This window comes from Anolis sagrei, chromosome 6 (genome assembly GCF_037176765.1).
Source record: "Anolis sagrei isolate rAnoSag1 chromosome 6, rAnoSag1.mat, whole genome shotgun sequence".
Classification (NCBI taxonomy): domain Eukaryota; kingdom Metazoa; phylum Chordata; class Lepidosauria; order Squamata; family Dactyloidae; genus Anolis; species Anolis sagrei.
The window spans coordinates 133,445,702-133,458,102 of NC_090026.1; the positions used below are offsets into that span (position 1 = coordinate 133,445,702).

Genomic DNA, 12,401 nt, shown 5'->3' on the forward strand with positions numbered 1-12,401 from the left:
TCGGAGGCAACTCATTGTCTGGAGGAATCCCTGGCAACAGGGATGAAGCCATGCAATTGTTGATTGGGTGTTGGGAAAGCAAAGGTAGTCCTGAGTGGGTTGGTGTGGTTGCTGTCTTGCTAGAGAGAGAGAGATGTTGAGGAATCTGTTGTGAGTAGGAAGAAGGAGAGATTGTGTTTCGGATCGCTGAATTGCAAGAGATCAATAAAAGCCTTCCTGATTTGGAAAGATCCTTCTGCTGGGTTGTAGGTCTTTTCGGACTGTCTGGCCATGTTCTAGAGGCATTCTCTCCTGACGTTTCGCTTGCATCTATGGCAAGCATCCTCAGAGGTAGTGAGGTCTGTTGGAACTAGGGAAAAGGGGATATATCTGTGGGTTTATATATCTCTTGTCTGCTGGAGCTAGGGATGAAGCCCACTCTATGGTTCAAAGATGTGGATGACACCTTCACCATTTGGAGCCATGGAGAAGAACTCAACAGATTCCTGGAACATCTCAACAGCATCCACCCAAACATATGGTTCAGAGATGTGGATGGCACCTTCACCATTTGGAGCCATGGAGGAGAAGAACTCAACAGGTTCCTGGACCATCTCAACAGCATCCACCCAAACATATGGTTCAGAGATGTGGATGGCACCTTCACCATTTGGAGCCATGGAGGAGAAGAACTCAACAGGTTCCTGGACCATCTCAACAGCATCCACCCAAACATATGGTTCAGAGATGTGGATGGCACCTTCACCATTTGGAGCCATGGAGAAGAACTCAACAGGTTCCTGGACCATCTCAACAGCATCCACCCAAACATACGGTTCAGAGATGTGGATGGCACCTTCACCATTTGGAGCCATGGAGGAGAAAAACTCAACAGGTTCCTGGACCATCTCAACAGCATCCACCCAAACATACGGTTCAGAGATGTGGATGGCACCTTCACCATTTGGAGCCATGGAGGAGAAAAACTCAACAGGTTCCTGGACCATCTCAACAGCATCCACCCAAACATATGGTTCAGAGATGTGGATGGCACCTTCACCATTTGGAGCCATGGAGGAGAAGAACTCAACAGGTTCCTGGACCATCTCAACAGCATCCACCCAAACATATGGTTCAGAGATGTGGATAGCACCTTCACCATTTGGAGCCATGGAGAAGAACTCAACAGGTTCCTGGACCATCTCAACAGCATCCACCCAAACATACGGTTCAGAGATGTGGATGGCACCTTCACCATTTGGAGCCATGGAGGAGAAAAACTCAACAGGTTCCTGGACCATCTCAACAGCATCCACCCAAACATATGGTTCAGAGATGTGGATGGCACCTTCACCATTTGGAGCCATGGAGGAGAAGAACTCAACAGGTTCCTGGACCATCTCAACAGCATCCACCCAAACATATGGTTCAGAGATGTGGATGGCACCTTCACCATTTGGAGCCATGGAGGAGAAGAACTCAACAGGTTCCTGGACCATCTCAACAGCATCCACCCAAACATATGGTTCAGATATGTGGATGACACCTTCACCATTTGGAGCCATGGAGAAGAAGAACTCAACAGGTTCCTGGACCATCTCAACAGCATCCACCCAAACATATGGTTCAGATATGTGGATGACACCTTCACCATTTGGAGCCATGGAGAAGAAGAACTCAACAGGTTCCTGGAACATCTCAACAGCATCCACCCAAACATATGGTTCAGATATGTGGATGACACCTTCACCATTTGGAGCCGTGGAGGAAAAGAACTCAACAGGTTCCTGGACCATCTCAGCAGCATCCACCCAAACATACGGTTCAGAGATGTGGATGGCACCTTCACCATTTGGAGCCATGGAGGAGAAAAACTCAACAGGTTCCTGGACCATCTCAACAGCATCCACCCAAACATATGGTTCAGAGATGTGGATGGCACCTTCACCATTTGGAGCCATGGAGAAGAACTCAACAGGTTCCTGGACCATCTCAACAGCATCCACCCAAACATATGGTTCAGATATGTGGATGGCACCTTCACCATTTGGAGCCATGGAGAAGAACTCAACAGGTTCCTGGACCATCTCAACAGCATCCACCCAAACATACGGTTCAGATATGTGGATGACACCTTCACCATTTGGAGCCATGGAGAAGAAGAACTCAACAGGTTCCTGGAACATCTCAACAGCATCCACCCAAACATCCAGTTCACCATGGAAAAAGAAAAGGAAGGAAGACTGCCTTTTCTAGATGTCCTAGTCATCCGCAAACCAGATCAACAATTAGGTCACACCGTTTACAGAAAACCCACACACACGGATAGATATCGACATCAAAACTCCAACCATCACCCAAGTAAAAAAAGAAGCCCCATTCAAGCCTTGGCAGACCGTGCAAAAAGAATCTGCGAAGCCCACATCCTCCAAGATGAACTGAACCACCTCAACTGGGCTCTCCAGGCCAAGGGAGACTCCACCTCAGACATCAGAAGAGCGGCAAGACAACTGAGAAGAAGCCACAAGAGTCAAGACAGAGATCCACCCAGAGGGAAAGGGTTCCTGCCAGACATCAAGGGAACCACTGACCGCAGTGGGAAGCTGATGAGGAAACACAACATACAAACCATCTCCAGACCCACCAAGAAAATCCAACCAATGCTCCGTTCAGCAAAGGACAAGAGGGACCCTCTCCCCTCTGCAGGAGTCTACCGTACCATGCAGCTGTGGAGAAGAAGTCTCCAGAGGGACCACCAAATGCAGCAGCATTGCCCAGACACGCATCAAGGAACATGAAAGGTGCCGCAGACTACTTCAACCAGAGAAGTCAGCCATAGCAGAGCACCTGAGGAACCAGCCTGGACACAGCAGATTATTATTTGAGAACACAGAAATGCTGGACCATTCTCACAACCACCATGTCAGACTACACAGAGAAGCCACTGAAATACACAAGCATGTGGACAATTTCAACAGAAAGGAGGAAGTGGGAGCCCGAACAAAATCTGGCTCCCACTATTTAAAAACTCTAAAATTACAACAGCAAAACAACAGAGAAGAAACAAACAAGGACATCTAATCATCTCTCAACAAAAGATTCCCCCAGGCACTGCCAGGCCATCAAATGCTAATCAAGGTGGTCAGTTGAAACATTCACGCCTTGCCCCAAAAGACAAGAGTTCTTTGTCCCACCCTGGTCATTCCACAGATATATAAACCCCTTTTCCTAGTTCCAACAGACCTCACTACCTCTGAGGATGCTTGCCATAGATGCATGCAAAACGTCAGGAGAGAATGCCTCTAGGACATGGCCATATAGTCTGAAAAAAACCTACAACAACCCAGTGATTCCGGCCACGAAAGCCTCCGACAATACATGGATCCTTCTGCTGTTTGTGGGTCTGCTGCTCAAATGGGGTAAATCCCAGGCTCAAGAAGAGAAGCAGAGCTAGCTTCTGCTTGACTACAGGTAAAAAGACCTCCCAGGAAGACACTGCTGCAAAGAAGGGCTTGCAAAGGGGCAGCCAAACAGACACCCAGCTTGCCTGGCCTGGCCTTTGGGGCACTCGCGTTGGCCCAGCTGGCACCAAAGCGCACCCCGTACCCTTGAACCCCCTCCTCGAAGGTGCCCACCTTGAAGACGCTCCTGGCCCAGGTGCGGAAGGCCTCCTCCTGCCCGCAGAGCTCGTCCCCTTCGCCCATGGGCAGGATGCGCTCCCCTCCCAGCTCCTCCAGGCGCGTGTCCACGGCGTGCGCAAAGGCGCAGAAGTGCGGGTAGGCCCTCGAGCCCAGGCCAAAGACCGAGAACCTGCCAGGGAGACCAAGACAGGGGAAAATGCATGCATATGCGATCCAAAGCTAATACACATATCAGGCATGGGCCAACTTTGGCCCACCCTCCAGGTGTTTTAGACTTCAACTCCCACAATTCCTAACAGCCAATCCGCTGCTAAGAACTGTGTTAATTGAAGTCCGAAATACCTGGAGGTCCAAAGTTGGCCCACACCAAGCTGCAACTACAATAAATCTTGCCAACCGAAAGCTTGACAGTTTGAATTCTGGGTCAGGTGAACTCCTGGCCTTTAGCCCAGCTTCTGTCTACCTAGTGGTTTCGAAAACAGCAATGTGAGTAGATAAATAGGTACTGCTTAAAGCAGGGAAGTATTTAAGGCACCCATAAGGAAATGCCAGGAAAATGCCTGCAATTCGATCAAGGAGGAAGTTTACGGACAAAGCTCTTTGCAGGGAAAGTGGAGCGGTAGCACCCTCCTGTGGCCGGTCCAAGCACAAGCATCCAAGATGCCGAAGATGGAAAGCCTCTCTCTATATCTCTATCTATATCTCTATCTATATCTCTATCTATCTATCTATCTATCTATCTATCTATCTATCTCTCCAGCTGTCTGTCTTGTCAGTGTATAACAGCACTGAATGTTTGCTGCATCTGTGTTCTGTCATCCGCTCCAAGTCCCCTTTAAGGTGAGAGAGGTGGAATATAAGTAATGTAAACTCTCTCTCTCTCTCTCTCTCTCTCTCTCTCTCTCTCTATATATATATATATATATAAATGAAATGTTTGTTTGTGAGATTAACAGAACTCAAAACCCACTGGGGGAATTGACACCAAATTTGGACACAAGACACCTAACAACCCAATGTACGTCCTTCACTCATAAAAACACTGAAAAACACAGCAGAAGGGACTTAAAAAGCCCCCAAAAGCTAAATGATGAAAAGCTAAATGACAATACAGAAAAAAGGGAAGAAAGAGGGAGTGAAGGGGAGAAAAGAAAGAAAAGAAAGAAAAGAAAGAGGGAGGGAGGGAGGGAAAGAAAGAAGGAAAGGGATAAGGAAGCATGGAAGCAAAGAGAGAAGGAAGGAAGGAAAGAAATAGCGAAGGAAGAAAGGAGAGAAAGAGGGAGGGAAAGAAAAGGGGGGAAGGAAGGAAGGAAAGTTAGAGAAGGGAGGAAGGAGAGATGGAAAGAAAAAAAGGGAAAGAAGGAAGGAAAGAGGGAGTGAAGGAAGGGGGAGAGAAGGAAAGAAGGAAAGAGTGAAGGAAGAGGGAGTGAAGGAAGGAGAAAAGCAAAGAAAAAAGGGGGGAAAGGAAGGAAAGAGGGAGTGAAGGAAAGGGGAGAGAAGGAAAGAAGGAAAAAGAGAAGGAAGAAAGAGAGACAGAAGAGGAGAAAGAAAAAAGGGAAGGAAAGAGATAGAGAAGGAAGGAAGGAAGAAGAGAAGGAAAGACAGGAAGGAAGGAAGGAAGGAAGGAAGGAAGGAAGGAAGGAAGGAAGGAAGGAAGGAGTGAAGGAAGGAGGTAAAGAAGGAGAGAAAGAGGGAGGGAAAGAAAAAGGGGGAAGGAAGGAAAGTTAGAAAAGGAAGGAAGGAGAGATGGAAAGAAAAAAGGGAAAGAAGGAAGGAAAGAGGGAGTGAAGGAAGGGGGAGAGAAGGAAAGAAGGAAAAAGAGAAGGAAGAAAAGAGAGACAGAAGAAGAGAAAGAAAAAGGGGAAGGAAGGAAAGAGATAGAGAAGGAAGGAAGGAAGAAGAGAAGGAAAGACAGGAAGGAAGGAAGGAAAGAGGGAGTGAAGGAAGGAGGTAAAGAAGGAGAGAAAGAGGGAAGGTTGGCCACAGCAATGCATGGCGGGTACAGCTAGTGTCTATCTATCTATCTATCTATCTATCTATCTATCTATCTATCTATCTAACAGGAAGTATACTAAGGTGACCTAATTGTTTAACATAATCCTGCTCTTCCTTCTGCCAATGTATTTTAAGTCCCTCTCATCCCAATATCCCAATGTGCAAAGGTGGCTCTCCTGCCCGTCCCCTCTTCCTAATGTTCATCCTCCGCTTCTCCCTCGGTGAGCAGTCCAACCACACCAAGCCCACAAAATGCCACATTGTCCACAATGGATTCAAACCGACCGGGGCCTCCTGGACCCTGGCTGCTCAAACCGGTCGAGACTGTATTGATTTCCATGCTCCACTTCCAAAGGCAGCTCCCCTGCCTCCTCCCCTCCCTCACCTTTCGCAATCTAGGGCACCCCTTTGTGCCGTTTCAGCAGGAACAACCTGCGTGGAGGGAGGCTGCGCCGCATTTCTGGCTCTCCTTGGCCTCCTTCTCAGCATCTTCTCCTCCTGGGGGACCCTTCCCACTCCCACTCAACTCATTAGAACAGGGGAAGGCTTGGCCGGGGGGTCAGGTGGGAAGGAAAGGCCGAGAGGACCAAGGAGTGGGGTCCATGCAGCCCGACACTGCCCCATTTCCTGCTCCCCGGGGCCTTACCGGAGTGTCCCCAGGGCCCCTGCGCTGTCGGTGTTGCTGGACTCCCGGCGCTTCTTCCTCCAAGACGCCACGAAGGAGTCGGACTGGGAGATGCTGTTGAAGCGCATCTTGTAGCTCCTGGAAGAGAAAAGAAGGATGAGGCCAAAGGTGGGTGGGAGGTCCATGGGTGGGAATGGCGTGAGCGCAGGAGTCCACAGAGGGCTTGGAATCAAAGAATGCCAGAGCTGGAAGGGACCCTCAAAGACCATCCAGTCCAATCCCATTCCATCATGGAGGAAGGCACAAAAAAGCATTCCCTACAAATGGCCAGATGGCCTCTGCTCAAAGACCTCCAGGGTGTTGTGGCTGAGATGTTCTGTGATGATGTCTAGTGTCTAGATCTAAGGAAGTAATGCTACCCCTCTATTCTGCTTTGGTTAGACCACACCTGGAATACTGTGTCCACTTCTGGGCACCACAATTCAAGAAAGATATTGACGAGCTGGAATGTGTCCAGAGGAGGGCGACTAAAATGATCAAGGGTCTGGAGAACAAGCCCTATGAGGAGCGGCTTAGGGAACTGGGCATGTTTAGCCTGAAGAAGAGAAGGCTGAGAGGGGATATGATAGCCATGTATAAATATGTGAGAGGAAGCCACAGGGAGGAGGGAGCAAGCCTGTTTTCTGCTTCCTTGGAGACTAGGACGCGGAACAATGGCTTCAAATTACAAGAGAGGAGATTCCATCTGAACATTAGGAAGAACTTCCTGACTGTGAGAGCCGTTCAGCAGTGGAACTCTCTGTCCCGGAGGGAGTGTGGTGGAGGCTCCTTCTTTGGAAGCTTTTAAGCAGAGGCTGGATGGCCATTTGTCAGGGGTGATTTGAATGCAATATTCCTGCTTCTTGGCAGAATGGGGTTGGACTGGATGGCCCATGAGGTCTCTTCCAACTCTTTGATTCTATGATTCTATGATGAGGATGGTGGGATTCCAATTCCTGGCTCTTTTTCTGTGCCTCAGATCTCTGGACCTACGGCTCCCACAGACAGTGCAGGGTCAGACAGTGCAGAGTCAACATCAACACAGCGGTTCTCAGGAGAAAAGAATTTTAACGAAGGAGATAGCGAACAGGTGGGGTGGCATTTGCCTCCTTCCCACGCTGATACTGAAAGTACTGAAAGCCTTGATAGTGACCTGACCCGGCAACCTCGTCTTGATTTGTGGGTCAGGCAGAGTTCTCGCTTGGCCAGCAGATGAGAAGCCAGCTCGGTGAGAGGTCATTGCAATGATTTCATGTAATGTTTTCATGTTAGAAAGGTATTTAGGCTTCTTGCAAACCAAGGGAAAGTGTCAGTTCAACGTAGCTTATTAGCCTGGAAAGCAGCACGCTTGGGATTTCTTGCATTGTGATTTATGGGGCAATTGTTTTCTTGCTTGTACCTGGGACTCTGGTTTGAACTTTGCCAATAGGATTATGTCTCTTGCTTTTACCTGAAGATCTTTGGAACTATATTCTGCATTTAACCTTAATCTTTGGAACTTTGCAATGCTTATTCTTTATTGTGACTTGGATTTTTTCCTCAATAAACTATAAAACTACAGCTCTTGTGTGGTGGTGTTTGGAAGCAAGGTGAAGCTTACTCTGAGTTGCAACATAGGGATGGAGATCTATCATACGTATTACACTGCTGAGCAGCTCTGACTGTCAGGAGGTTCTTCCTAATATTCAAGTGGAATCTCTTTTCCTGCAATTTGGATCTCATTCCTCTTCAACAGGACAGGTTTCCAAACGTATAAACATGGCTCTTGTGTCCTCACGTATCCTCCTCTTCTCCAAGCTCAACATCCCCTGCAGCTCCCTCATCAGAGGGATTAACGGCTTCCAGACCTTGGGCCATTTGGTCATCCTTCTCCAGACACCTTCCATCTTGTCCATCTCCATATTGAATTGATTTGCCCAGAAATATTCCAGGTGAGGTCTGACCAAAGCCGAAGAGAGTGGGACTAGGACTTCCCTCGATCTAGAAGACTCCTATTGATGCAGCCCAGAATCACATTGGCTTTTATAGGTGCTGCATCACACTCCTGGCTCATGCTCAGCTTGTTATCTACTAAGAGTCCTAGATCACCTTCTCTTGGACTGTTTTGTTAGACAGAAAATGCATTGTTAGATAGGAATGCATTGGCAATGATTCTACTGTGTAAAATACAGTTCTAATGGACATGTGGTCACATACCTGCGGAATAATTAGTGGGTAGTGATGCATCACCTAAGAGACATGCTGAAAAGTAATGATCATGTGATACTCATGACAAAGGGTTGCATCATTCATTTTGGCTGATGATGGGCCAACTGGATGGCCAGCTGTCAGGGGTGCTTTGATTGTGCTTTTCCTGCTCGGCAGGAAAAAGTGGGTTGGACTAGATCAGGCATCTTCAAACTGCAGCCCTCCAGCTCTTTGGGCCTCCAACTCCCAGAAGCCCTAACGAGCTTGTTCAGTTGTCAGGAATTCTGGGAGTTGAAGGCCCAAACAACTGGAGGGCCACAGTTTGAGGATTCCTGGACTAGACGATCCCTGGGGTCTCTTCCAACTCTAGGATTTTGTGATTCCTACCAGACTCCACATGGCGCTCTGTAATGAACAATAGAGGGAATGGCCATAATGCACCTGGACATGAAGGTAAGGGATGTGCCTCCATTGCCTTGAAGGCCACATGAAGGACAAGCCAAGAAGGAAGGAAGGACCTGGAGGCATGTTCTCCACCTAAGGACTCGGTCACACCAGAATTGCAGCCTTTGCAAAGGTAGAATTACAAGGTGCCTTATTGGGACTCACTTCAACTGGACCCAAAGAAATAAAGCCAAGGAGGAGAAAAGGAGGAGGAGATCTCAAATGCTGTGTGTCTTACTTCTGCAGCTCTGGCTCAGCGGCTCCCAAGTAAGGGCAAGACATCTCCATCAAGGCCTTGGCAAAACCCTGAGAATGAAAGGGGAAAAGGAGAGACAAGAGGATTCAGCTCTTTGTAATCACTTCTGCAGGAAAAGGCAGGAGAAGGAGGAAGAGGAAGAAGAGGAGGAAGAAGAGGAGGAGGATACCTGGCCCTTGGGTTCCCACAGAAGTTGGGGAAACAAGAAGCCACCTTTGCTCCCTTGCTTCAAGGAAGCCTTGTCTTTGATTGCACTTGAAAGCTGAGTTTGTGCTTGACTCCTGTAGTTAAAGGCTAGCTGCTCTGCTGGAAGCACCAGAAAGCTGTGTGAGTATTGTTTAGAAGGCAAAGCTAGGTACTTCGGCCAGCAGTTGATTGACAGTTTCAGGCCAGCAGTTAAGTAAGTGATTGTTCCCTGCTCTTTGAAGTCAACAGTTGTGTTTGTTTCCTGTTGAAGCTATTTAAGACAGTGTCTTCCCAAAGAGGGCTAGTCTTGATTTGCGGGTCAGGAGGAGTTCTCGCTTGGCTGGCAGACAAGAAGCCAGCTCGGTGAAAGGTCATCGCAATGATTTCATGTAATGTTTTCATGTTAGAAAGGTATTTAGGCTTCTTTTCCCTTGCAGACCAAGGGAAAGCGTCAGTTCAACGTAGCTTATTAGCCTGGAAAGCAGCACACTTGGGATTCTACAAACCACAAATATCAGCGCCCTGACTTAATGAATCCCACACTGCAGCAGTGTCCTGGGGGGTCCCAACTCATCCCATTTGCAGCAATACCTCTCCATTCTCAGGGGGGTCTCCATTGCCAAAGGTGCTGGTCACCACCAAGACCAGGGTCTCGTGCTCCAGGGAGACCACGTCATATTCATCCATGCACAGCACCTGTGGAAGGAAGCACAATGAACGAATGTGGGAGGGGTCTTAGGCCAATGGATGCCCATTTCTGGATGCCACTTAGATTCACCTTGGACCCTTCAGTCCCCAAAAGCCATGGGGAAAGGGCACGTGCACATCTTCCTCTTACAGGGGAAAGTGTGCATATGCCACAAATGCCAGGGACCACACTGCCCCCCCAAAGAAACATGGGCTCACCTGGGGAGCAAAGGTGCTCTTGAAGAGCTGCTGCAGGTTCAAGGCGTAGGCCCTGCTCTTCCCGGTCTCCGAGGCATACAGGATCGTAGCCTTGACACGGCGTGCCATGACGTGGCCCATCAGCTTGGCTGAAATCTTGACCGCACTGTGGAGGGAGCCAGACCTGAATCTGAGCCACAGAAGACCCTCCTCCCAAGGGGCAGGAGACTCAAGCTCCACAACCTCCATCATCAGCAACCCAGTCATTGATTCACACCAGGCATGGTCCAACTTCGGCCCTCCAGGTGTTTTGGACTTCAACTCCCACAATTCCTTAGGAATTGCTTCAGTTGGAGTCCAAAACACCTGGAGGGCCAAAGTTTGCCCATGCCTGGTGTAGACGTTCCACAAGAAAACCATTGCCTCTACCTACTTGGCAGGAGACCCAAGCTCAACAACCTTCATCATCAGCAACCTGGTCATTGATTCTACAGTGTACACCAGGTATGGTCCAACTTCGGCCCTCCAGGTGTTTTGGACTTCTTAGGAATTGCTTCCATTGAAGTCCAAAACACCTGTAGGGCCAAAGTTTGCCCATGCCTGGTGTAGATGTTCCACAAGAAAACCATTGCCTCTACCTACTTGGCAGGAGACCCAAGCTCCACAACCTCCATCATCAGCAACCTGGTCATTGATTCTACAGTGTATACCAGACATGGGCAAATGTTGGCCCTCCAGGTGTTTTGGATTTCATCTCCCACAATTCCTTAGGAATTGCTTCAGTTGAAGTCCAAAACACCCGGAGGGCCAAAGTAGACGTACCACAAGAAAACCTTTGCCTCTACCTACTTGGCAATCTCCCGGAACGTCTTCTTGCGAGTGACGGTGGTGCCTTTGGGGATGTAGGTCTTCCAAGGGTCCGTCTGTGGAGCAAGAGCAGGTCAAGAGGGACAGGCACACAGAAAGGACACGTCTGCCAGACTGCAACCATCCTCCCTCCCAACCCAGTTCTCTCTATGGGGTCAGAAGGGATATTGGGTCAGAAGGGACCCCAAGGACCATCCAGCCAGGCAAGAAAAACACAATCAAAGCCCTCATGAGAGATAACCAGTCAGCCTCTCTCTGCTCAAAATCAACCAGAGAAAGAAACTCCAGCTGATTTTACTACAATTGGAAGGTACTCCCAAAGGTCATCCAGTTCACCCCCCTTTTTGCCAGATGGGAATATACAATCCAAGTCCTCCTGACAGAAGCCCATCCAGCCTCTGCTTAAACACCTCCAGGGAGGAAGGAAACTCCACTGGAGTTCCTGGAAGAAGTAGATTCCACTTTCACAACAGGGCATCTCAAAGTGCCGTGGCAAAACTACAATTCCCCCGCTCTCCTTCTCTCATGGGATGAAGTCCTGGGATGAACCACTCAAGGATTCAAACAATGGCAAGCACTCCCTCAATCTGCAAATGCCAGAAGTCTGTAGGATGAGGCCACAGCCCTTAAAGTTACGCAAAATACCTGAACGCCATAGTATATATCTATATAAATAAACATGTCATGTTCATTTGTGGGATTGACATACTCAAAAACCACTGGATGAATTGACACCAAATTTGGACACAAGACACCTCTCAGGTCAACAAGTGACCATCACTCATAAAAACATGGAAAAACACAGCAGAAGAGACTTAAAAAGCCAAAAAAATCCCCCAAAATACATTACAATGTATGCACAAAACCACATATATATACGCAAACACATATATACACATATACACACACAAAACACATATACACAGACTGGGCCACAACAACGCATGGCAGGGGATAGCTAGTGTGTGTGTGTGTGTGTGTGTATACATGTAATGTTTGTTTGTTGGATTAACATAACTCAAAGACCACTGGACAAATTGACACCAAATTTGGACACAAGACACCTATCAGACCAACAAGTGACCATCAGAAAAACACAGATGAAGAGACTTAAAAACCCCAAAAATACATTACAACGTATGTGCAAAACTATATACACACACTCAAACACACATATATACACATATACACAAATATATACACACACAAAACACATATACACAGACTGTACAGACAGAATGTCCCACCCCACCCTCTCCTTGCTAAAGTGCTAAATGCAGGCAGGAACCTTTCCTTC

The 12,401-nt window shown here is 48.1% G+C and overlaps 1 protein-coding gene across 1 annotated transcript in view; it reads right to left on the minus strand.

Moving 5' to 3' along the window:
* NOS3 (nitric oxide synthase 3) overlaps nt 1–12,401 on the minus strand; it is a 54,636-nt gene that overhangs the window by 16,506 nt on the left and 25,729 nt on the right. The window contains exons 11-16 of the mRNA XM_067470459.1: nt 11,087–11,160; nt 10,259–10,403; nt 9,944–10,048; nt 9,149–9,216; nt 6,262–6,378; nt 3,615–3,789 (exon numbers count right to left, since the gene is read on the minus strand). Of these exons, the coding sequence (XP_067326560.1) occupies nt 3,615–3,789; nt 6,262–6,378; nt 9,149–9,216; nt 9,944–10,048; nt 10,259–10,403; nt 11,087–11,160 (684 nt within the window). The remainder of the gene's footprint in view (nt 1–3,614; nt 3,790–6,261; nt 6,379–9,148; nt 9,217–9,943; nt 10,049–10,258; nt 10,404–11,086; nt 11,161–12,401) is intronic.